The sequence below is a fragment of the Lampetra planeri genome, chromosome 20 (genome assembly GCF_965212315.1).
Source record: "Lampetra planeri chromosome 20, kcLamPlan1.2.h2, whole genome shotgun sequence".
Taxonomy (NCBI): domain Eukaryota; kingdom Metazoa; phylum Chordata; class Hyperoartia; order Petromyzontiformes; family Petromyzontidae; genus Lampetra; species Lampetra planeri.
The window spans coordinates 5,418,369-5,446,042 of record NC_136126.1 but is presented as its reverse complement, the minus strand read 5'-3'; the positions used below and the strand labels follow the sequence as shown (position 1 = coordinate 5,446,042).

General features: G+C 40.9%; 1 protein-coding gene across 1 annotated transcript in view; it reads right to left on the bottom strand.

The window, feature by feature from the left end:
* Window positions 1-1,426: 1,426 nt before the first annotated feature.
* The window catches only part of NSMF (NMDA receptor synaptonuclear signaling and neuronal migration factor), a 40,077-nt gene continuing 13,829 nt past the window's right edge, over window positions 1,427-27,674 (bottom strand). The window contains exons 8-15 of the mRNA XM_078603390.1: window positions 27,297-27,421; window positions 19,223-19,306; window positions 13,135-13,168; window positions 10,306-10,376; window positions 8,374-8,453; window positions 7,284-7,386; window positions 5,925-6,000; window positions 1,427-4,867 (exon numbers count right to left, since the gene is read on the bottom strand). Of these exons, the coding sequence (XP_078459516.1) occupies window positions 4,767-4,867; window positions 5,925-6,000; window positions 7,284-7,386; window positions 8,374-8,453; window positions 10,306-10,376; window positions 13,135-13,168; window positions 19,223-19,306; window positions 27,297-27,421 (674 nt within the window). The 3' untranslated portion in view covers window positions 1,427-4,766. The remainder of the gene's footprint in view (window positions 4,868-5,924; window positions 6,001-7,283; window positions 7,387-8,373; window positions 8,454-10,305; window positions 10,377-13,134; window positions 13,169-19,222; window positions 19,307-27,296; window positions 27,422-27,674) is intronic.

Genomic DNA, 27,674 nt, shown 5'->3' with positions numbered 1-27,674 from the left:
AATAAACACCCAAATTGCATGGAATATGCAACAGACATCCGCAGTGAACGCGGCGACAAATTTGAATGAATTTCACGATTATTTTTGGGCAAGGCTAACCCAGTATGTACTGCCATTCATATGAATGCAGCCATGCACCGTATTAACAAATGTAACGCGCTATTCAGTGGTGATGCGGTGTTGGCAGTGGTTCGAAAGCGTTCATTCACGAAAAACAGTCAACACATTCGTCAATACCTTCAAATATAAATAATATATAATAGGCAACGTTTTGAGCAGTGTCCCTTCTTCATAGGCATTTCATCATTAATAAGCTAAACTAAAACTATGTATTTCATTTTACTAGGTAAGGCCTACTAAGCTATATAGCTCTTTTACAGAAGCGACCTGGCCACAAATGATAGATCAACGAAGTGGCTTATCGCGTGGAAATGTATAGCAGCCAACTACTCTCAAAGCTTGTTTGTAAATGTGGAGTGCCCAGAGAACATGTAAACCCCAAATATACAACAGGCGGTCGAACCCTCGACCTCCTGTATTCCAGGCGAAGTAGTTAACGTCTCACCACCATGGCACCCTGTATATGAAGAAGGGCCATTTCCTGAAACATCGCCCATTGTATATATATATTTTTTAACATGTTGGGTTTTTGCTGCATTATCCAATGTCTGGTGTATGCAGGTACAGTGAATGATCTCGTCTTGGTTCTTTCGGTAAAGTCACGTAGAAGGAAAATAATAAAATAATAAAAATAAAACATTTTTTTATTATGTTTTATTTTTCTTATTTTATTATTTTCCTTCTACGTGACTTTACCGAAAGAACCAAGACGATGAATCCCTGCAGTCACGAAAGCTTTAAATCTAAAAAAAAGTGAATGATCTGTTGAGAAAGCCAGTGAGTGCAGCAGGCAATGTGGCATTCTGCCTTGTTTCACACTTCTGGAACGATTTGCTCTTTTGCACACCAATGACAATTGGAATTGCCATGGATGTCCCAGTGCATGCACGCGACTCGTTATTATGCACAGACTTGAAACCACTCATACTTGCTGCTTAATGTAAGTGAAAATGTATGTCTTAACGGCACTTCTAGCTAAGCTATTGTGAGCACAAGTACTGTGATAGATTGTCATCTTCCGAGTGCAGTTGGCACACATCATAAAAAAGTACATTTGCTATGTTCAAAAAGGGGAAATGATTAATTGCAAGGGTTTTAGCGATTTGCAATCGACTTTCAATGATTGTGTTTTTACATTGTTTGATTCACGCATAAACGTTGACTGTAAATGATAGCTTTGCATTTGATAAATACAGCTGATAGCTGTGAATTAGCGCACTCTTATTTTGTCGATGGTCCTTAAACGTTGCTAAAACATCCAGAATACGATGCACAGGGGAAAAAAACAGTACTCGCTGAGCACAGGTTCGAACAATTTGAAATACAATGTTTATTACAATAGAATTGAACAAACAATTGAAAACAGGCATCTGCATGTCCTTAGGCCTCAAAACAGCACTCCGCAGTCCATCGGGGTTTTTTCTTCTTCCAAAAACCATACCAATGACCCAGGCGATAAATCCAGCAGACTCATTATACAAACGATAATTCACAGGTAAAATATTGCTATTTCTTAACATTGAGGGAAACACTCTGTGCTCCGTGTTACCACAAGCGGTGGAAGTGATTTAAAAAATAAAATACGATTCAAGCATTTCCCATTCTCGTTGACCTTTCATTCCTCGTCAGCCACGATTAAAAATTAAAGCATGTATAACGTTGTAGCCACACGATGTTTGTAAGTAAAAAGAAACCCACAAACGATGCTGGGAAGTGAAAAGTATCAATATTACGAATCATTTAGTCTTTCAGGTCTAGTTCGTAGGCTTTTTGAAGACTTAAATACAGTGCTAACATTTGACAAACTTTCTACGAATTATTGTACGTTTGAAAGTTACATTAATCAGTTGCATTTCTGTTCATTAAATGTGTCAAGGTTTATTTTTGTTTGTTTAGAAATATGATTCTAGATTTGAAGCTTTCGTGACTGCAAGGATTCATACTCTTAGTTCTTTCGGTAAAGTCACGTAGGTAAAAAATGAAATTAAAATTTATAAAAAATAAAATAATAAAATCACGACGTTTCGGAGGCAACACAAGTCTCCGTCATCAGGTGGGACCATCACAGCCAGATTTGCTGCTTAATTTTTATTTCATTTTTTACCTACGTGACTTTACCGAAAGAACTAAGAGTAGAAATATGATGTTCATGAATGTCAACTATGGGTTGCCGCTGTTTTGTTTTGCCCTTGACCTGAAGAAACCCTGGACAAGGCATTCGTGTTTGGGGCGTAGAACTTTGATTTGTACGGATATCTGGTGATATTGTTATCGAACGTGTGTTGGACACAGTTTTGGCTTAGATCGCGTAAATATAAATGTATCGTTAAACCCGCCACCACCCGACGCAGCCAATTAGTAAGATTTGTCACGTAAATAAAACGTGTAAATCTGTTACTAGTACACAACAGCACACTGGTGTGTTGGAGAGTAAACCCGATATTGTGGGTATTATTGGTCTCGAAAGCCGAGGTATTAAACTGACGGTTTTGACAGATCTAGGCTGGCTGAGAAACACTGTCTGTGAAAATTGGTGGCAACGCTAGGGCCAGCCACTGTTACATCCTGCACATTCGAGATCTGCTTTAACAATTGTAATGCTTCACGGGTGTAGTTCAATTGAATTATCTTTGCAGACATGGTTTCCAATTCATGACGCTACACTCAAAGTTAACCAACTGTAACCACAACGCATATTCAGACCTAACGACAGCATTTCTTTAAAAAGCAACGCTGTTATGTGCTCAGCACCTAACACACACTTTTCGTGACTATGCAATAAAACGTTAAATTCTGAAGTATTACTTAACAATAACCGTGTTACGTTCATAAGCATCATGGGAATGCTAGCTTGCCTAATATGGATAAAATTACGAAAAACAGGTATAGGTACAGGTGTATATATAGTACTGTATTTATTACCATAATTAGTATTTTGTGCTTTTCATTAACCATGTTTCAATAGAATATATAACACAAAACTTGCGCATGATGACTTCTGCCAGCAATCGTAAAAATATGCAGCCACAGAAAGTGTGTGATTACGGAGGATCTGTATACAAGAAAGCACTCTGTCATAAACTCGAGTAGGCAATTAAAGCACAAAATAGATCATTATACATCACAGCTCCTTCAAAGGCAAAAATCATCTCGCTAAGTTATGTACTTTTACAAAAGATCAGGCATTAATCTCAGGAGACTTGTACAAGTTATCCTGACAATGACACACTTCTGATGATGTTTAAATAACAATATAAACTGTTCTGCTGCATTACATCAGCAGCAGACTTCATAACATTAAGAATTGCTAAATGACAAACTCGACCCATTAGGAAGTCGAAGTGAAATGTGTGTACGATACAGTATATCAATATTGCCTACCAGTTAAGTGATCTCAATAAATAACCATGCCAAGCAATATTATGTTATGCTTAGTCTGTGTCTAATGAGAGACAAGTGTGATAAAGGAGAGTATCTGCGTGTACGTGTTTACAACGATAGGCAATATAGTTTACAATGCACGTCTATAAAGATATTAAATGTTTAAACGGAGTTGCACATCAACTGCAGGTGAATGAAACAAACTTAACAATCAAATGATTTGCATCTGTTTTGTCGGCTCAACTGGGAGGACAACATGCCTTAGTTTTGCTGGTAAATATCGCTAAAGCGTAATATATATTTATTTTCCAGAGTAATAAACTAAATAAAGGCACATCCATTTCATAAGAGGTTTTTTTTTTTTTACAAGTCAACAGAACTATTGCCATGAGATATGTCATTGGGGCGGTGCCATTTTAGATGCACATCAACAATTTTGAAAAGTGAAAATTCTTAATTGCGCAAGACGTCTGTAACGGGGCTTAGATCTTTTTGTTCTTACAAACAACCGTATTTGTGCAATATCCATTCACTAAAATGTGCGGTATACAAATACTCCTACGTTTTCCGTTAAAGTATTTTTAGTACGTAAAATACCAATGTATTTTTTTGTAAATGCGACACAAAATTAAAATGTTTCTGTCTGCAGCAACAACAGTAGTTTTTGTCTGTGTTAACGACAGTGTCTTAAGTGTAGTGTAACGTGTATTTAAAAACGGTGTAGCAAAATGTACATTAAACAGCACGTTTCAACACCATGCCTTATATGCCACGTGAAAGTCAACCAGTGCCATCGTCTTTAAAACCATCAAAAGCAATCTACTGCTCACCAACTGTGTGCTGGTATGCACAACGACCTTCCAAATATACTTCGTAGCCTTTAAAGGCCCCACTTTCCGGACGATGCTCTGAGTGGCACACAAACAAATGGCCGAGGAAGCTCCTTAAATGTTTTCACACTAAAAATCCCAGCCGCCAATTGCTTTGGTGCAATGATGTTCAATACAAATTGCACATGCCTCCGGGGCATTCTATGTGCATTTTACCTTAAAAAGAGACACGAGGCAGAGAAACGTAGGCCTAAGGCTTGGCTTTCTCTTGTGCATGGGTGTGAATTTCATCAGAGCACATACAACAGCCGCCATGGCCACAAAACTGCCTTCATTGAGGACGGATACAGAGCAAAAGCGCTCTCCTTTTCCCTCCTTTTCAAACTTCAAACCCCTTCAGTGGTTCCATCTCTTGCTTCGACACTGGACGTTTACTCATAAGATTTCGTCAAAATCATCCACAAGTTTGGAATGCTGCCGAGCCTTCCATAACTTATAAAGACGAAAGCTAAAGTAAGTTTCTATCATCTTCTTGCCTGCGAAAACAAAATGAAGAAAAAAGGGATACATTTATTAATTTAACCAACATATCTTAATGCAGTATATGGTGACTTGTAAAGTTGAAACTGCATGGTGCTAACGTAGTATGAAGCTGACCAAAAATGTTTCTTTAACCTTTTTGGTGGTTTTAACTTCACATTAATTTTATACCGCATCTATGCATTTTAATTCATGAAATAGCTTCGCAAGTGGTACTGCTGACTGCGAAATAAACCTTTAGCCAGTGTTAACAATACGTGTAAAATTGGTATTTCAGTATTGAGAGATATACGCAATTAACTACAGAGCGGAGAACAAAAGAGAACGCTGTAGAGGAAGAGAGAGGCAGAGAGGGGAAATCGCAGAGTGAGTTCAAAAGCCACTCCCTACTGGACAGCAAAAAAACAAAGCAGACGAAGCACCAGTTTAACACGTCGGCTTTCTTCACCAATATTATCCAAAAATGTTCGTGGTTAGATCGCGTAAATATAAACTCTGGCTGTCCGCCCGATGACTCCAGTTGTAAGTACTGGCGAAACGTCGCACTCGAATTGTTAATACTCTTTGGATCTTTCGGTAAAGTCACGTAGGTAGAAAAATAAATAATACATCACGCCGTTTCGATCGCAACACAAGCAATCGTCATCGGGTAGAAAGATGCAGCAGTAGATTGCTTGTGATGCGATCGAAACGTCGAGATTTATTATTTATTTTTCTACCTACGTTACTTTACCGAAAGAACCAAAGAGTATGGATTTTCTGCAGTCACGAAAGCTTCAAATCAAGATCGAATTGTAAATGTTGTGAATTTTACTCTCCAACACACCGGTTTGTGCTGAACTAGTAACGAATTGACATGTTCTGTTCACGTGACAAACCTTACTAATTGGCTGTGTCGGGCGGTGGCGGGTTTAACGGCACATTTATATTTACGCGATCTAACCCAAAACGCCTCTATTTTGGAGAGGAAGCACCGCATGAGAATGGGAAGGCCATTGCCCAGCAATAAGAAGTTAGAGGCTCACAAGCGCATCAACAAGCTTCAACACGCACCTTGAGCAGACAACTCCAGTGGTGACTCAAAAGACACCCGATAGGGCCCCATTATAGACTTGAGGCTGTCCAACAGCTGCAGGCAGGAAAAGTTAAACACAACACGTTCATTTTTAACTTGCGGCATGCGTCCATGAAATGTGATTAAAGCACTTATTGAACAAACGAAGAATCGGTAAATATATTATGCGAAATCGGTGATTGTCGCTAGGTTTCAAAATTAACTGTTTTGTTCCAATGATGCTGTTTATTTGATTAAGAATAGTTTGAAGAAGTGTTTGAACGAATAAAAAAGTATTCATCCTTTCAATAAACATCATGTATGCAAATAGGCAAACACATGCGTACATTCTTTATGCACTGTCCAAACAATACAGTATGACTCAGTGAATCTATTATAAGTAGAAATTGGGGAAATATAATTCAGTAGTGACTGTTATAGAAAAAAAAATCCTTGTTATAAAATTGTAAATTATTAAAATCCATTACAAATAGAAAATGCCAAGGTAAAAAACTATACTTCTAAATGGAAAATCGAATCATATTCTTGGCTCTTTCGGTAAAATCACGTAGAAGGGAAATAATAAAATAATAAAAATAAAACAATAAAATTATCACGACGTGTGAAAACCACAGCAAGAAAAAACCGCCACTTTTTTCAAAAAAATTCTTGCTGTGGTTTTCACACCTGATGATGATGATGATTGCTTGTGTTGCAATCGAAACGTCGCGAGAAATTTATTGTTTTATTATTATCATTTTATTATTTCCCTTCTACGTGACTTTACCGAAAGAAACAAGAATATGAATCCCTGCAGTCACGAAAGCTTGAAATCGAAGTCTTTCCTTGATTGCAAGGATTTAAATAATATATGATAGTTGCAGGTTTACTACTTCCCCCAAGACACCACAGAATTCCTGTCGCCATCCGCGTGCACAACAAATGGAAGGGAAAATACACTACAACGTCGCATATCCGCACCCCGCCTATTGAGCGGCCACATACCCGCTGTAATATCTGTGCACAATGTCCCCGTCACTATCTGTAGATGTTCGCAAATCCCGACCTTTTTGCACGCAGCAGTGGGTTCTTAATCTCGCATACATTAGCTCACTTCTAAAAGCGCATTCGAGCATTCTCCCATGTTTAAAGCGGTCTTTGCTTTATTTTTTGTTCGCTAACCCATCTGTTGCATGGTGTGCACGTATAATTTTTGTACAGATGTTCGCGTATCCCGACCTTTTGACACATCCACCTCGGTCGCCATCGAGTTGGAGGTGCGATGTCTGAGCGTCCTTTCCGAGTGTTTTGTGGCGCGGTATTTGAATTCGCACGCGGAAAAAACCCACGGCCGGTACCTTCTCTCCATTGTGATTGCCCAGCACGTAGCATCCCATAATGTGGACGACGTTGAGCTCGGTGTTGATCTTGCTCATCAAGCTTCCGAGGCACTTCCAGAACCTGCACGACGGCACCAAAGAGCACCAGAGATGCTGTCACTGCCCTCGGCCAGAGGTCGCAAACGGGTTTTGATTCCTTACCCGTACCCGTGCCCGGCCGCACCAGGGTCGCAAACGGGTACCCGTACCCGTACCCTACCCGATACCCGGCTACCCGTACCCGGCCGGGTATCGGGTAGGGTACGGGTACCCGATTGCGACCTCTGGGATGAAGCCATGTTGCAGGCGCGGGTGGGTTGATTCTAGGAACTTGAATTGTGAGAAGAGACAAGACGTTGAAAAATGAGTGACAAACGGTTACTCACCAGTGACTCACGGTCTACCCGTACCCGGCTGCACCAGGGTCGCAAACGGGTACCCGTACCCGTACCCGGCCGGGTACGGGTAGCCGGGTATTGGGTAGGGTACGGGTATCGGGTACCCAATTGCGACCTCCGCCCTCGGCCCAAAAGCTCATCCCCGTGTATGCGCCTGCAATCCAGCGTCTTGGGAGGCAGCGAGGGAGATGGCAAATTTATGAAACTCCCAAACCCACTGAAAATTATGCTGAAACTGTGCACTCCTTGAAGGTTGTGTGGATGATGGGTTGTGAAAGAAATCGTTTTATTTTTGCATGTGGAGAGATGAATTCATGAAGGAGAAAATGCCTCTTCTTCTTGGTTCTTTCGGTAAAGTCACGTAGAAGGGAAGAACAGGTCTGTCGGACGCTGTCTTTCCGACAGACCTGTTCTTCACCTGAGGACGGCTGCTTGCGTTGTGGCCGAAACGTCGTGAAAATTGTATTTTATTATGTTTTATTCTTATTATTTTATTTATTCCCTTCTACATGACTTTACCGACAGAACCAAGAAGATGAATCCATGCAGTCACGAAAACTTTAAATCGAAAGAGAAAATGCCTGCTGAATTATTCTCTTATTTATATTCTCCACAACGAGGAGAATGGCAATTTTAAGTTGGAGATAAATTAAGTAATGCTGATTACGTACATAATTAAATCATCTTCTTTCTCCAGCTTGGCGAATGTTGCCACCTTATTCTTCAACAGATACAAGTATCCGGGCCCTCCCTGTGTGGTGAAAAGGAGAAGAAGCAGAAGCACAACATCGGATTACTGAGGTGTCACGTGACAATCCGCTCCACTTACAGTCATCGGAGTGTCTGTCTGGTCTGTGACCACAAAAATTGAGCAAAATTAGTAACACATTCGACAAATGTTCATTGAGCCAAAGTGAATGCAAAGGTTATCCTTCAATAAACTGCTGTAGAATACTTGAAGACTGGTTATAGATTATGCGAAGGTCACTGTTAAAGCATAAAATAACAAGGGGGAAAAAACAATCATTCACGTCCAAGGATTGTGTTAGACTTTCCAACGTGCAATTAGTTTAGAGTTCATGATGCAAATGTTAAATTCTGAGCCACACAACAGCCAGGTTTTCTGTCTGGTGAGTCCTATATAGCAACACAACTTTGCATCAAAATGTAATATGTATTGAATTACCTTCACGATAATTATCGTGACCCCATGTTACCCATACATGCATGAGTTTTGTACCATGGCTGAACATCGTTTCATATTTTATGTAAGAGATTTAGCGTTGTGATACCAGGTAAGATCCAGTGGCCACAAATGATAGCTCAACATAGTGGCTTATCATGCAGAAATGTATAGCACTCAAACACTCTGAACACATGTTTATAAATGTGGAAGGAAAAACTGGAGGATCCGCAAAAAAATCCACACAACCACGGGGAGAACACGCAAAGCCCAAATATACAGTCCTGCATACCTAGGCAAGAGAGTTAACATCTTGCCAATGCGGCGAGCTTGTCTGTGGTTCGTGAGCGATTCTGAGATGTAATTTGCATGAACCACGTGACATACACCTAAAAGTTATTATTATTATTAACAAAGATGGATAGATAAACAGACAGAGAGAGCTAATACTTGAACGCCCTCAGCCTTAGTTGCGAAGCGTTCAAGAGACTATTACAATGCGATGAATGTTTTTAATCCACACTATTAAACATTATACAGCTCCTTGGCCTTGCCTGTACTCTGACAAGATAAATTACATATTCAATATAAAATCTTTGAAACACTCTTAAGAACAGTTATCGATTAATGTGATTGCTTCTGATAGTCTGATGCCACAAACATGATGCCCTCTGAAATTCCAAATGAATACTGTAATGTTTGAAAATATTGAATACAATAACAATATTTATTAATTATATTCATGATGATGTGACTCTCGACTGACACAATGCAAACATCGTCAGCCAAATAAATGTCCAGTTTTAGGAACCACATTTTGGTTGTGATGAACATAGGCATTAAAACAATGCCTTGAGTTATAACAACCCTTGTTCGTGATAGTTCCATAATCAGATTTTATAAGCTGGCCATCTACTTTGTGGATAATAAATATATTATGATGCCCTTCAAGTTGGAAGGTAAATATCTGGCAGTTTCATGGCCAAAATAACCACCCACTATAATTGTCCCTCTCTTCAAACACACAATGCCCTTTATTTTAAATGAGCTTTGCACATGGTAGCATAATGAAGCCACCGGGTAAACAGATATCACATCCTTGTGCTAATGACTAATCCCGTATTCTTATATCATTTAAAATGCCTGCGTGCATGATTGTTCTGTCCGCATGGCAATCAGATAAAATTCCCCACTGAACTGTGTGCTGGATTACAACATACACGAAATAATCTATCCTTGAGCCATGCAGTGGTTCAATAAATATGCCAGACATAGCACTAGACCAGACGTCATTGGTTGTTATTGAGTCATAAGTAAATAAACGCTTTCTTGAAGTCCATTTCAGCCATGTCGCACTGGTAATGATTTGGGCTGAAATTCCTCTCGTGTTAAATGATTAATGTGCGTCACGAAGCTTCACCTGGCAGTAAATCAGAAGCTTCCAGATTTTGCAGCCTCTTCGATATTCATTCAGCTTCTTCTCTATCTCATCTATGAAAGAGCAAAAACATTTCGATGCTGACAACAAATAAGAGGAACTTCAACTCCACACACAATTGCGGTGTAAATTGTACAAAATAGATAATGATGTCTTGTATGCAATTACATGTAAGGAGTCCCATCTACTTGTTATGAAAGTTTATTTTCATGCATTTTATCAATGTCTCCTTTAACAATGTTGGGGTAAATCATCAAGGTGATGAGTTTTGGCCAATTTTGTCAACAACTGAATGCGGTCCACAGTAACGAGTTTGAAAAAAAAATACTGCAGTGGAATACAATCGGGTGACATAATTTTCACTGCCTGGGATATAAATCTGAAATAAATAATAAGTGTTTGTTTGCTTAATATTGTAAATACATCCCCACAGTTTTGCATTTGTTATTTTCTGAACGATGACAATTATTCATTCGTAATTTTAATAAACATCCACGTACTTTTTTTACAAAAAAATCTACCCGAGGCCATGAAATAGTACGTCAACCTTAAAAGGTGATAATTACGAAAACGATTCTGATTGGATAAAAACTTCTGCTTCAATGAGATGGAGTCTATGTCGCGTCAGTCAACCCCCTACCCCTTTCTGTAAACTCCATCTCTTTAAAGGGACAAAGAACTGAGAAGTCCAGAAATTAACCAACTCTTTACGGAGATCCCGCACACAGGCACATGGGAGCTGTGATTCCTCGGGCTGGTGGCACTGAGCGAATGGAACATCTGTGTGGAAACACACATTTGCCAGTTCTTGCGCGACCTCTACCACTTTAGATAAATCACCACTTTTGTGCGATAACAGGTGTTTAACTGTAGCATTTTGTTTTGCAATTTTTCGCTTATGCGGCTGTTGACTTGAAGGGCGTCCAATAATATAAAGGGTGGTCTCGAGATCCCCCTTGAGGGTAGTTGCCCTACTTTCCACACTGGCCACACGTGTTGGAAGAGGTGGCAGTACCCACACTTTACCCCACCTCATGTGTCCTGTTGTTCGACTAACAGTGGAGAACCCATGTATGCCGCTGCATGGACAGAGGTGGCAGGCGAATATAAGAAACCCACTTCAGCATTTGTTTCTTGCTGTGGTTGTCCCACCTGATGACGGATGCTTGTGTTGCGCCCGAAACGTGATTTATTCTTTTATTTCTATACTATTATTTTGTTATTTATTTTTAACTACGTGACTTTACCGAAAAAAACTAAGAGTATAAGAAACCCCTTGACTCATTGTGTTACAATCATGTTAATATGTGAGAGGCGCTCCAAAAGTAATGACGTCTACTTAAAAATATATATTTATTTTATATTGAACTAACATGAAAAGCTAGATTTTTTTTAAGTCGGGTGACTCAGCAGTAGAACAAGCGGCTCACAATCAGAAGGAATGAGAGTTAACATCCTGGCTAGGGGCTACTGTGTTTGCAAAATGTGTGGCCCACTTAAAGAATCCTTCAGAGTGCCAAACGTTAAATCTGAGAATGCCAGGTTTATGCTTTTTAGATGATGGACCAGCGCAGGCCACTTGAACTCTGAAATGGACTGTGAGTGTTCTGGCATTGTCACATTGGAGAAGGAATTCTGCCATCCGAATGTCTCGCTTCGTTCGTTGCAACAACAAAAAGTCCTTTAAATTTCTCCCGCATGTCAAAATGTAACCATGTCAAGATGTGAAGGAATCATTCAAAAGGTTACAGGGATAGAAGTGTGACAATTAATTTTGTGGTAACCCTTGCATTGCTGTTAGTGCTATTTTAAATTAATAAATAAAATGCAGTAATCCGATGAAGCTCGGCAGATTATCACCAGATTACCAGCAAGGGTAAATGCCCGTTGCCTAGCAATGTTCTGAATACCATCAGATTACGGCTTAACAAAATGACGGAAAAGCCAGTGCATGAAAGCAGAGAGGCAGGGAAATATAATAATGTTTTGATTGAGCTGATGCGCGAAGCGTCACGTGGAGTGTATGCATTCTGGTGCTGCACCGCCCGCTTCAGAGTATTTGCAAAAAAGTTCAATCAACACAAATTAACATGGAGATGAAAGATGTACGATGACCTACACTTTGGCCTGCAGCTACTTAATGACCTCTTTTGTCTCCGGTGCCTAGTTCGTACCCGTGATTGTGTTGAAATGTAATTTCCTTGTTAATTGTCTGAACAAATTAAACAGCCCTCCAACTCGAATATCTATCGAGCGCAATAACGATTTGTTTTGGAAAGCAAGGAAGTGCTGGAACACCTTAGATGCAAATGGAACAGCACATTAAAATGCGTCAACAGCATTTGTATAACATGTCGGCTTTCGCGACCAATATCATCCATAATATAGGTTTCTGTGGGTTAGATCACAATTATAAATGGTGTGGATTTTCTCTCCAACACACCAGTTGTTGCTGTACTAGTAACAAATTAGCACGTTCTGTTTACGTGACAAACCTTACTAATTGGCTGTGTCGGGTGGTGGCGGGTTTAACGACACATTTATATTAACACGCTCTAACCCAAAAAAGCTCTATTATGGAGCATTTCATATTATTGGTTCTTTCGGTAAAGTCACAAAGAAGGAAAATAATATTTTTATTTTATTTTATATTTTTATTTTATTATGTTTTATTTGTATTTTTTTTTCTACATGACTTTACCGAAAAAACCAAGAATATTTAATCCCTGCAGTCACGAAAGCTTTAAATCGAAATTTATGGAGCATTTGTATACGTTTTCAAAAGAATGGAAAAAATATTTCAGCACTTACCTAAAATGTCAGAAAAGGTTGCATGCTCATGGTCCTAAAAATAGAAAAGAGAAAAACAAATATTCAGAAAAAAATGTTTTGCATTTCATCAAATGTCATTAATTTTTTTTGACCTCATCATATATATATAAAATGCCCTTAGCTCCTATAATTCTTATAATCATGATAGAAAGTTCTCTTGCTGTGAGGCGGCTTTGCCTAGAGATATGAATTGCTATCAAATCCGGACTTAATAAACATTTGTAGCGGACGGGTAAGCTTGAATCCAGTGCAATCCTCTGAGCCCTGAGGCTGACAGCGTGTCTGCCTGTAATTTCCCCAAATCCCCTCCCATTGCTTCCCTCAAAATTATTGGTGTAATTTTTGATACTAGTTGTGCTGGTAGACAGATAATGGAAGTGCGTAAGGGCAGTGGAACGTATACAAGTGAATTACGAGCATAATTCGCGATTCGTTTGCTGCCGCCAAAAAAGCTAAATATCCATTACTCTTTGTTCCATCTCAAAGCTCCTGCAGTTGATCCAGCACTATTGCAGCACTGCAATGTCCCGTAACATCAACGTGCATAATCAAAACCCGAGGTGGTCCAGGAGGGCTAAACTACAATGAAAAAGTAGAGCACAAATGTTTACGAATTTGCTGATTGTGGCAAGTATTACTGGATCAGAAAGAACCGTGGGTAATTTAAGAATTGGTTTTGGCAATAAAACAGTTGTGTTAAGATGTTAAAACACCGAACAGAAACCTTTTTGCACGGAATCGTGTCTGCATTAACCACACCTACCACGCATACGTGTGGTGAACATACAAAAAAAGACATGCTCTGGTAATATATGCATTGTCTTTGAAACTGATTGGTCCATACCAGAGACAGCTTTCATTAGAACTTAGTCTCAAACAGTGTTCGACCAGAGAACGCCAAAATGCTAACAGCACAAAGACAATGTCACTATCAGGGCATTTATAGCTCGGGGTCAGCAGCTACATCATGGGACCTTTCTTGGCAGTATCAAAATATAAGAATAGGTTTTACCCTTTCTGAAAATAAAACAGGTGTTAAGATGTTAAAACATTTTCACACGTAGGCTTTTGCGACCAATATCATCCATATTGTAGGATTGCTTTTTAAACACCAAACAGAAAACCCTTTGCAAGGAATCATGTCTGCTTTAACCACACATACTTGTTGTGAAGATATAAACGAAAACATGCTCTGGTACTATATGCATTGTCTTTGAGACAGCTTTCTTTAGAACCGGGAGTAATTTGGCGATGGCCTCAACTGCCTCCATATTGGTGTTGGCCGCTGTTAAGCATGCCTCAGGAAGTGGTGCTACCGTGACCAGGACCAGAACACAACTCTTATCTGTGTTGACATTGGAGCAAATTACAAATCATCAGCTCCGATGTCGTCTGTAAGAGGAGGCGCGCGCACAGCTGATGATCTAAGCGGCGTTACCGGTCGTGCATGGGCCTGGGCCCACGAATGGTCACCATTGGTTGAACTGACTTACTATTGTAGACACGAAATGAATTAATGGTGGCAATTGTCAATTAAAATGATGCCAAGTGCATTCTTGAAAATGAACGTGATTTTACAGCACAACCGTGAGGAAGCGATAACGAGAGTTCGTTTAAATATTCCCAATTAAATTTTGTTTTTTTATTATTATTATGTGAATGCAATGTTATGCGGTGGCGCAGTGGTTACTGCCCTACTCTGTGAGGTCTAATTACCTGCCACGAGTGATATCCCAACTACTCCCAGGCCACCCCTTCATCACCAACTCGCAATGACCAACGTGTTGACGCATGTCAACACCACCCTGACCTCTCTGTGTGCTCTGAAGAAGGCCCATTGCCTGATACATTGCCTATTGTGTACTTGTTTTTAGTGTTAAAGACGAATGTGATGAGGTTTTTGTTATTAGTGCACCACAGCCTAAAGCAGTATCACCAGATAGTCTGCTGATACGGACAAACAACCCCCCATGACTGATACGACGTAGGGGATACCTTCATCCAGTAGTGGATTGATACACGGCTTGTACGCATTTATACATACACAAGTACATTAATGCAATGCGAATAGTATTATCTGCATGAAAGGTCTCACAATTCCACCTAGACACTGCCGGCAGTTGTCTCGTTAGCACTGGGACATTGCCGCATGCTCTTTCAAGTAAGGGTGCACCTGATCAGGGTAGGGCTTCCGAACCAAAAAATACATATCCCGTTTTTTCCATTGATGGTAAATCAATATCGCAAAGAGAATTTCTGAGATCCTGCCTTGAATCGCACCGATAAAACATTTAACGCTGTACTGGCCAGATGGCTACTCTTGGCTTCCAGAAAAGCTGGATTGTACTCGTATTCGCGGTCGTGTCTTTGCAAGGTTATTTCTCTCAATCCAGAAAGCTCTACTATTCCAGATTTAAAGGGCTTACTGGAGAGCATGCATGGTTGGGAAGCAAACCCAACTAATGATTTGTGTACTGCAACATTTTTGTAAAAAGTTCATACGAATGATTTAAATACATGCATGTTTTGCACATTACAGGAAAGGCATTTGAACAATTGTTTACACGGTGATACCATAACTAGGGACATGTGTAAGTAATGCATTATTTACATTGATGTAAGCTGTAATTATAGCACAATACTTAGAAAAATATTTGATATCTGTGTATATAAATAGTTCCGTAGTGCATGTGTGCGTGCGTATTGGTTTGACGTCACCGAGAGCTATTGATTACATGCCTGGCATGACCTTATTTCTACATAAAGGATTTCACTTGAAAGTCAGCATTTAACACTGAACATTTGACCCAGTAGCCAAGAGCAGCACAGAACTCTCAAAACCACGTTTAGTGGACCAAAGCGATGACCCCGTGCCCTGCCCGGAGAAAATCTAAAACCTGTCCCTTCACGCCACATTGTTGTATGTGCTGCATGTTGAACTTCTTTCGCACCACATGTAGCCAACCGTGCTAATTGGAGGTGCGGGGGAAAGACAACAAACTAAACAGAAAAAGCAGCTCTAAAGAAGTGAGTCTTCAATCTAGATTTAAAATTGCATAGCTCCAGTGGCTTCCCAATATCGGAAGGAAGAACGTTCCAGACGGCTGAAAAAGCATATCTGAAAGCTCGCGATGCAGTGACTGGCTTTGTTCGACGGCTGAGCCAAGAGCCGCTGCAACGAACATGGCCAGAGTTCGCGTGATGATGGTTTATGCTCCTTGACGAGATCAGTGATGCATTGCGGCTCATTTGTGGCAAGCACTTTTGTGTGTGTAGTGAGTGCGACCCTTATAATGTGCTTGTTCGTGAGCGGATCATTCAGCGGCGCGTTCTATGTAACCTCTGCACACGCAACTCAACTATCACTTCAAACAAGACAGCACAGCGGCCCATGCCGTGATTATATTGCTCAGCATGTGAGGTTTTGTGGTGCGGGCGCGGGGGGGGGGGTTTGTTGTGCAGATATTTTGAGATGCCTTGGAGCCAAAAGTTCTGCAAACCGTGGTCTAGAGAGAGCTCAGCCATACCAGCATAAATCGTGAACGCTTGAAATATGCAAGGGCCGGCAGAATGCAAGAATACCGGAGCTTAATGGAAAATATTCCACAGCTGCATTAAGCAAGGGTATAAAAGACAAATTAGCAGGGAAATTGGCTGACATACCTCGGGCGTTATTGTAATGTTAAACACTCATCTTTAAATGTTTTTAGTCGGCGAAATTGTCCATATAACCTGAGGTTCAATCACTTTTGAACTAATTTTTTTTTTACCTTTTTACCTTTACAATAAGAAAACTTGGGCCAAGTACTGCCAAATGTCAAATATGTTTTGGGTTACATTTCACATACGGCTGCTTGGCCTTAAAATGGGAATGTGAGAAAAAAAATGGTAATCTTTTTTTGGTTTTAAAAATCAATGCTTTATATGAGCATTTGACAAGAGAATTGGAGGAAGAAATCCAAGGGAGCCAGACAGATCTTTTTGGCCCCTCATCGGCACAGGAAGTGCGTTATTTATTTATTTATGTGACCCCCTCCACCCCGGCCTGCAAGAAGGCAGATACCTGCTTCAAGATGGCAGCAGATTCCATTACCTCATTGAGACAGATAGAATCGGAGAGCACCCGATGTTTTTTAATGGACAAAATGTCCAGTTATTCTCGCGGGCAGCTCTGTGTGCTGTAATGCCAATTCTTTTTTCAAAACATTTTTTAGAATTAATAAAGCAAAGGTACAGGTGCAGCCCTGTAAAATTTTTCCGTGAGGGTGAGAGGAACACGTGATGTGGGTCCTGAACCCTCAAGAAGGATCTGGAAAAGGGGTGTGGCCAAGGGCGGGGCCTGTCCACGCCACAGCGGATAAAATCCGAGCCCCGGGGGGGGGGGAGGACCGGGGTTGGTCCTGGCTAGGAAGAAACCTTCGTGGTCACTTGATACAGCCATCGTGCTGTGACTGTTCCACCTGAAGACGGAAGCTTGTGTTGCCTCCGAAACGTCGTGATTTTATTTTATTTTTTATTTTACTATTATATAATAAAAAAAATTTACCTACGTGACTTTACCGAAAAAACCTAAGAATATGAATCCTTGCAGTCACGAAAGCTTCAAATCTAGAAGTGATCCTCGGTCTCTGGGCATCGCACACGTGGCCCAGGCAGCGTGTTGGCTGTCCTGGTCCGGTTTAGTAGTTGTCCCATACAGAGTGTAAATAGCCATCTCCCCGAATCATCTTCTTGGTTCTTTCGGTAAAGTCACGTAGAAGGGAAATAATAAAAAAAAACATTTCTTTTAATATTTCCCTTCTACGTGACTTTAATAATAAAATAATAAAAATATATTTTTTTTACTTTCTTTTATTATTTCCCTTCTACGTGACTTTACCGAAAGAACCAAGAAGATGAATCCCTGCAGTCACGAAAGCTTTAAATCGAAAAATCTCCCCGAATGTTTATGAATCTAGATTTTCGTGACTGCACGGATCCATACTCTTTGGTTCTTTTGGTAAAGTCACATAGGTATAAAATAAAATAAATTAAATCATTTGTCTTACTTGTAGCCTCCACTCCCCCTACCCCACACCCCCACCCTCCCTGTCTCTCCTCCCTTGCTCCTCACCCCCCTCTCTTACCTATATAGCCTCTTGTTGCAGCAGCCTTTTGCCCACTTCAGCAATTGTTTCTTGCTGTGGTTGTCCCACCTGATGACGGACGCTTGTGTTGCGCCCGAAACGTCGTGATTTAATTTATTTTATGTTATACCTACGTTACTTTACTGAAAGAACCAAAGAGTGTTTATAGTTAAGTATAGGAACGGTGGGTTACCAGCCTATATCGTTATCCCGTTATTGTTAAGAGTTTGTGATGTTAGTTAATAAAACGTCTTGCCTCCAAGTTCTAGTGTGTGCCTCGATTGAACCCACGACACCTAAATCTGCTGTTGTATTTTGAGCTGGCCCTGTAGCCGAGAGCACCATTCAATAGCTCATGACTCAAGTCACTGAGGTCACTCGAGCAGAAAGACTGGGGCTTGACAGCTATCAGGGGCTCCTCTCATCTCATATTAGTGCCTATGCGCCCAAGTGTTTGTCTCAGTGAAAGCTTCAAGAGCAAGACACAATGTCACATTGGCCTGACGTCGTATTTTAAAACGACACTCCACATTTGTGTGCTCTACAAAATACAGCAGTACATATGGATAAACATGTTCACATGAATGAAATGTCAAACGTATTAAAGCAACAGATTTCATGCCCACGTGAATATGCGCTTCTGCGTGTGTGTGTGGGGGTGTGCATGTGGATATATGCTTGTGTGTGTGTGTAGGTGTGCATGTGGATGTACAATTCCCAGTGTGCGCGCGTGTGTAGGCGTGCATGTGTCCATACATATGTATGCATTTACGCCCATCTCCCACGGCGTCCATAACCAACCGTGGGTCTTGTATCAGCACTATGTGCGAGTGTTGTGGCAAGCCTCTGGGGTGGTCTGCTGAGGCGTGCGGAGGTGAGCGAGTCACCGATTCATGTTGTGTTGCTTTCAAAACAACCTACTGCACGGCAGTGTCACTTACGTAGAGGATAGCGATGATGGACGGATCATCTTTGCGGATGATGTTGGGGATGTACTCGGCCTTTGGGACCTTTGATGAAATCAGCTGTGGGATGAACAAAAAACACGAGATGGAATTGTGTTTTTTTATCGTGACTGTTTTCAGGGCTTGCTTCTCTCTGAGGCTTAAAGCAACACATGTCGTAGCTCTGCTTAAGCCCCTCGTAACAAACACAACACAAACGATTGTTTATTATGCAAATGGGTCGCATAAAACGCCGCATTAAATGCAGCAGACAGTAATGGGAAAGATTATGAAACAAAACATGCAGTGCATTTAGCGCAAATCGCTTGGCTGCATCCAACATTGATCAACACAGCAGAATGCTGCTGCTGCTGCTGCTGCTGCGTGGCGTTCTAAATATACAAACACAGGACGAAGGGATGTGCACATTGTGCAGAGAAGACGCTTGGGCTGCCTTGGGCACAATTACAAACCTGCGTGGCATGATGTCGGAATGTAACCCACATGAAACGTGTACGCAATTTTCAGGCCTTTAATATTAAATGGTTCCTCTTTAAATGATAAAAAAAATTTAACATTTAACAGTTTTAACTAAATAAATACAAGGTGTCCGTAAAGATATCACACATTATAAAAATACAACCAGACAGTGGCATGAATAGAGCGGTTCAATGTTGGGGTTATGTGAAAAATCCCACAATAACCGAAAATCGTGAATTATTTTCAAATGCACATATCAGAAGCATTCTAATGAATCACACCCAAACACCCGTTTGTTTGTGATTCCTCAAATCTTGACTAATCTATCATGGCCTCAACACATTGGCCATGTGTTAAGATTTAGAGGGATTAAACTGATGTGATCAAATATTTATACTACCAAGTGTGTGTGGGTGTATAGTTTTATCAACATAGCTCTAACCACTGTCTAATTACTTGATAAGGCGTGAGGTTATGTCTGGAGGCTGAATGACCATAATGTTCACTGAAGGGTCTTGGGCAATGGGCCAACAGCTGGAAAGTTAAATGGTGACATTAGGTATCTGTTGTTCAACTGACCAGAATTCAGACACATGGCTGAATTCATAATTATTGGATCAACCATCTCTCTGAACAGAGCTAAGGCTCCACTCGGGTATTAGCAGAGGTGACGTGATCGCTGATCCATCAACAACGTCACAGTGGCAGGCAGAATAGGCCTCGTCAACATTAACAAACCATTCAGACTCTTGTCTTCACGACAGACCTGTTCTCCACCTGAGGACGGCTGCTTGCGTTGTGGCCGAAACGCCGTGAGAATTATTTTATTATGTTTTATTTTTATTATTTTATTATTTCCATTCTACGTGACTTTACCGAAAGAACCAAGAAGATTAACAAACCATGTTCTCGTCAGACACCCCACCACCACCACCATTCAGCCAGGTTTCAACCAGCAGCATTGCCGTGGCGTGGGCTCTGGTGAACAATTTTCACACCGAACAAGGTCATCGCGTAGCCAGATGAGATATCTGGTAAAGCCCAAACTTTAAATGTAGACAGACTGATGAATGTTGTGGTGGAGGATGATTGTCCTCTGAGCAGACTGAAAAGAGGACTGAGAGCTGTGAACACTGCAGATGATAATGATGATGATGTAGCCTGGCTCAGCAAGGTACACATTCACTAGAAGTTGCGTGGATGAGACCTTCATAAAAAACCTGTAAACTGAAAAAGAACTTGAAATAATTGCCCCGAATTCAGTAAAGGTTTGGTGCAAGGCCTATAGTTGTTCAATTGTGAAGATAGTCCACCTCGTCAAATGTGTAAACGTGTATTAGCATTGTACTCAAAGCCACTGCAATATCTGCCCATTCTATACGGTTCAATATTGCCAAATTGTAAGATTTACGATCTGACACGTGAACTATCTGAACTCACTTGCCCTGGAATGCGAGTGAATGGGGAACACACCTTCGAAGGTCACAATATGAGTTCAATAAAAAAACAAAAGCTTCTGTGTGGATTTTAATTGCTTCCCAGTTCAATAGTAACAATAAATGTGAAGAGAAACATTTTTCAACAAATCTTTTGTTGTTGCTTCAAGGCCATGGCTCCTGCGTCACTATTTTTGAGCAAATATACTCTCGTTTATGTGAACACACGCGCTTATCACGCACACATATTAACAGCATAATATACACAGTAAAACCTCTCTAAGCTGGACTAGATTCAGCAGGATTGTGGGTAATCTGGAGAGGTACCCATAAATTAGATATAAACACCGATTTTCATAGAACATTAAAAAGAATTCGGGAACAATATTTGCGTGCCAAGCTGTGCACAGAAAGGTATGTAATTCTACACCCAATCCACACGCGTCAGCAGATTTAAGATGTGCAGGACATTTTTGATACATTCATCAACACGAGGGAGTGTACGACACTATTTCAATCTTTGTAACAATTAGAATTATATCCTTAGGTTTTTCCGGTAAAGTCACGTAGGTAAAAACATTAAAAAGTAAAATTAAAAAAAATCACGACGTTTCGGAGGCAACACAAGCTTCCGTCTTCAAGTGGTACCGTCACAGCCACGACAGCTGTATCAAGTAAATGAGAGATTTCAGGAGTTACCACTGCGTTTATATAATGGTTGGAGAAGGTGGTGGGGGCATGGGCCGCATCTTTATTATTAATTAATATGGTAAGGTGAGGCTTGAGACTAAGAATAGACTGCATAACAAAGGCTGAGCCTTATGGAGAGGTGCGGTTTGTGACTCAACCTGTAATAGGGAGACCAACACTAAACATGGTAAAACAGTAATGGTTGTCTGTCAAATACGATTGGCAAATAAGTGTAGTTAAATCTTTTTTGCATGGTTAATCACATCTTTCCAATGATTACTCAGTTTGTAACCGTCATCACGGTTGAAATTATGTCTGTGTTTGTATATTTATTTTTTATTTTTTTTATTTTATTTTACTTTTTAATGTTTTTACCTACGTGACTTTACCGAAAAAACCTAAGGATATGAATCATTGCAGTCACGAAAGCTTCAAATCTAGAATAAACAATTAGAATTGATGCAGATGTGTGCACTAGTAGTTCTAAAGCTATACACGTTATCCGGTGTATGCAATTTTTTGAGGACGTGTCCTTGGCTGTCTAAGCCATTCAAACTAAACTACGCGCATTTTTTATTTCATCTGAACCGATTCGGTGCCCCTCGACCCCTCTCACCATTGTTCTACACGCCAGTATGTACTCTAGTACGTACTCTAGTAGCCTAGCACGTACTGGCATTCGTGAGTGCATGTGTAATGACAGGGTACCACCTGTCGACCTGGAGGGGTAAGTTATATAATGACTACCTAGAAGGGGGGCATATCTGGGGTGAAGGTGAAAGGCGGAGTCAGTCGGAAAGTTCCGGGAACCTGCTCGAAGGTTCTGGAAGGGGGCGTGGCCGGAGGCGGGGCTTGGCCACATTGGGAGGTATATAAGGGGGACGGAACCAGAGGTTCGGGGCTGTTGTGTGTCCTGGGTCCTGGCCGCGTTGCTGCTCGCCATCATCTCTCTTCGTCGTCTGGCCGCATGGCCGATCCTCTGCACGGCTCTCATCGTCGTCGTCGCTACGCTAGTCAGACAGCTGTGTCGTTAAGACGCCGACGATGAGGTTGTGTAGAAGGGTCGGCTACGTGTCGCCATGTAGATACGTTGTGTATAACGGCCAGTGTTGTGCCCAGAAGCTCTGGACACGACGTGTCTCGGAAGTCGTGCACTACACACGTGACCACTTCACAACACAAGCAGGACCCTTTTGAGCGAGGGTGTTTAAGACCCAGGTCTTCATCATGAGTAAAAAAAAAGTCTCAATACGTATATGCTAGATATAACCACAAAAAACAATGCCCTAAGGAATGTTAGATGTATGTTTAATTACTCTCAAGATAAACAGGTATTCAGTTTTTCCGTGTGCACTTCACCCACAATGCGCTGAAGTAACCTTAAGCGGGAATGCATCCATCTAAAATATTAATCCCGTCATCGTGCCAAGAAGGGCACACAGCTTTTTCTTTTTTCAAAGCAAACAAACAAAACGCTTTCCACTTGCCCCGGAACCCATCCCAAGGATTTAATTACAATGGATGCACCTGCCAAGAAGACTAATGACCCTTTGGCACGCTAAAAATGCATTTAGAGCACGCTCAAGGGCTGACCACATCCCGGAGATCTACTGGCCTGGGGGACTTCAATAATCTCCACCACCATCTCCCCCCCCAACGTGCGTGGTCTGATGGTTCTGGATTAATCAAAAATAAGAGCGGGGCGGGGTGGGCAGGGAGGGTTTTAGTTGTCCCTGGATACATTTGCTTTCTCCTTCTCCTCCTGCAGCACTCGTGTGACAATGAATGCGATGTTTAATACTACAGTGTACAGCTATCGTCTTGGTTCTTTCGGTGAAGTCACGTAGAAGGGAAATAATAAAATAATAAAAATTTAACATAGTAAAATATAATTCTCACGACGTTTCGGCCACAACACAAGCAGCCGTCCTCAGGTGAAGAACAGAGCTGTCTGAACAACAGCGTCCTAATGAACACCGCCAAGCTTGGCAGCGTATTTTAAGCTGGGTGGGAGGAGCAGAGTGCCTTGACAAAGTCGTTTACATATCAACAGAGGAATTTAGCATATTGACGCAAAAAAACTGCAACTACCCTACTTCCATACAATAACATGATGTGAAAAAACTAAATATAAAATACATCAATATAATCAATGTACTCAATATACTCTCCAAAAAGCTGAGCTATTAACATTAAGTAACTGGGTATACACTACACTATATAATGACTACCATATATTGTACAGCTACACTTTAATTTGTATAGTATCTGAATGCTACACCCTCTAAATATGCATTACAATAATATTAAACTGTCTTCTTGGTTCTTTCGGTAAAGTCACGTAGAAGGGAAGTAATAAAATAATAAAAATAAAACATAGAGTCTGAATGACTCTGTCTACTTGACAGACCTGTTCTCCACCTGAAGACAGCTGCTTGCGTTGTGGCCGAAACGTCGTGAGAATTAGTTTATTATGTTTTATTTTTATTATTTTATTACTTCCCTTCTACGTGACTTTACCGAAAGAACCAAGAAGATGAATCCCTGCAGTCACGAAAGCTTTAAAATCGAAATATTAAACTGTTTAAGTCAGAGTTGAAAATAACTTTGAGAGAGATGATAATTTTCTCATTTATAATAATTAAATAAACACGAGACATTCATGCAAACAGCATGTAAAAGTTCGTGGGTTAAGTCACTAGTCTTCGATTTAACCAGGAGATAAAGTAAACACATTGGGACATGGGAATCATTGTTGCTCTTGCAAGGAAGACCTGAGTCTCATCAAGGCATTTTAAAGTGAACAGAATATTTGAAATCATTAATTTTTTTTACAAATCTATTCTAAGTTTCACAATAATTGTCATGTTCAGAAAGGAAAATTACTAGAATAGGCAAGTTGAGGCAATGGAGAAAATTGCACAAAATATGATTACATTATCAAGTATAGTTAAACGTACAAGCGTGTCGATATTTTTCATTAACAAATTACTGTTTTATTCTTTGGGTCTTTCGTTAAAGTCACGTAGATAGGTTCAAAGAAAATAACAAAAAACTACGACATTTCGATCACAACACAAGCGTTCTCTCTTTTTATCTCTTTTTTCTTCTTGATGACGAACGCTTGTGTTGCGATTGAAACGTCGTAGTTTTTTGTTCTTTTTTGTTATTTCTTTTAACCTATCTACGTGACTTTACCGAAAGTACCAAAGATTATGAACACCCATACATATGTATTAAACACAAGCCATGCGTAACTCCTTTGGATGTGACCATCCGTCCGAGCCGGCCAGCAAAACTGTTTTGTTTATAATAAAGTATGACATGTATGCCTTATACACACATCTCAGGTTTTTCCTTGCTTAGCACTCAACTGGCAATATGTGTGTGTGGTAGTGCAGCGGTTAGCATGCTGTGCTACGAGCCTGGCAAGCTTATGGCCAACACCATTGACATTTATCTGAACTGGTCCAGGGCCTCCCCGAGGTCGACTCAGCCTCAAATAACGACCTGGTACGATGTGTAAACATCGCCACGAGGGAGACAAAGGCGGCTGGGCGTGGTGCTGGCCCCCCAACCCCTCATGTGCTACGCCGGCCTTCATAGGTGCTCGCTAACAGCACTTGCCCCAACAGTCTGTCAAAGATACGGGGGATCTTTGTCTATGATGCTTATAGTCAGCCAGACGAGTGATAGATGGAAAACATATACTTTTCATTCCATTACCCGCTGTTCCACAACAGCAACAGCAGAAAACAGGGATGTGGGGCCGTACTCTGGAGCATTAACAATGAATGAGAGCCTCACCGCTCTATTAGCAGTGAATGGGGGTTGTGGTACGATTTAAAATGTGATGGTGCAGCAAGCACATTTGGTAGACTTGGGACTTTGCTGCAATGTACATGGAGGACATTTAACAGATACACAACGACCTGATGTTTATGCGAACCTTCTCCAATGCTTAACAGGGGGCACAGAGGCTGGAGGGAGGCCAGAGAAAATCAAATCATATTTAAGGATTCATGACCGCATTGGATTTGTAAACACATAACTACATACACAAGAAAAAGCAGGCAGCAGCATGCGGTTTGTTGTTAATCTTCATTTGTAATAGTTAATTGTATCCAAATGGTTCATGGGGTCTCTAAACAATCACACATTCTCCACGTAACGGAAAGAACCTTTCTTAGAAGAGGAACTCGTTATGTGCTGTATTCGAACATACTGGGTAATGAAAGACACGCCGAGTTCGATCTGCATCGCCACAAAAGTAATACTCTAAAATCTATCCACCTGATCGGCCTCCTTAGAACCAATAGGCATGTTAAAGAAGTAGTAACCTCGAAGGCAAACATTTCTTAATTTGTTGATACCTACCCTGGGCTATGTGTTCCAGGTTGTCGTCCTGCGTGGCTTTGAAGCTTTGTTCACGATAAAAAAGCAATCAAGTTTTGGTAATGAACACTCTTGTGACGTGATTGCTGTATCACTTCATTCGATGCAGTAATATCACAAGAGTTAAACGTGGACGTGATTTTAAATGTTTTATTATTATTATTATCAACAAAGCTTCTAACTGGTGTCGGTCGCCTGGAACACACGGCCTACGCCTGTACCCACAAGATAACCGCTGTCCATCGTTTGGTATTGCATCTTTCAACTGCTGACTGTGTGTGATGATTGATTGATTTTGAACCAACACAACATCAGCTTTTGTAAATACTCAAAGTAAGCATGATAAATTATCGTCCATCATCAATTTAAAGGTCTCCCCATGAAATGTCAGTAATAGCACTTTGGATGATGAGGATACTTGACCAAAGTGGTCAGTGCGGGTCGGTGTCGGATGATGCCTTATAACATTTAAAATATCACTCGCCAACTGATGTTAATCCAGGGTTGGGAATCAAACTCAGGTCGCCGGCTTCAGGGTGAAGTGCGCGAATCACCGCGTCACTACCACGCCACCCAAATCAATCGCAACGGATAATCTATCGCGACTTTCCGCACTGCAAGTGGCACCACCCTTTTCCGTGATGGTCAACTCAAACGCAGAGGTAACGACGAAATAAAAACGTAAACGTGAAGACACCGACTGGAATCAGAACAGGAAAAAATTAACCCGTAAAAACAAAGTTTTCCACTATAAATCCTTTATATGCGTGGCATCGGTTTTATTTTATTATTCATTTCTGTTTTTCTTGAGTAAGAGTTTCATTTTTATAACATTGGTATTTTAAATTAAATATGAAAAAACATTTTCCATAAAAAGTGGAAAATTTTGGAAAAAAATTTTCACGAAAATAAATTGTCACGCACAACGAGTCTGTGTGCAAAATGTCAGCTCGATTGGATCACGGGAAGTGGGTTAAAAAACGACCGAAAGATTTGCACGGTCGTAAGCGCGCAAGCAAACAAGCAAGTGAACTTAATATAAAGGATTTTTTTTTTAAATGAAGGCTCACCATAACTTTAGGCGGGATGAAGTCCGTTCGGCTGCAAGATTCGAGCTCGATCTCCCTCTCCTCCTCCCAGCGGGCGCTGTTGGGCTCCCTATGCAGCCTCTCGTAGGCGCTCTGCATGTCGTGACCTGACACACGAGGTTCCGCGACCACCGCATTTCAGTTGGGGAGGATACGCTCAGGACGGAAACTTAACAGTGAAACACAACAGCACTCAGATTGTAAATGTTGTGGATGTGCTCTCCAACACACCGGTGTGCTGTACTAGTAACGAATTGGCATGTTCTGTTTACGTGACAAACCCTACTAGTTGGCTGTGTCTGGTGGTGGCTGGTTTAACGACACATTTATATATTTACACGATCTAACCCAAAAAAATAA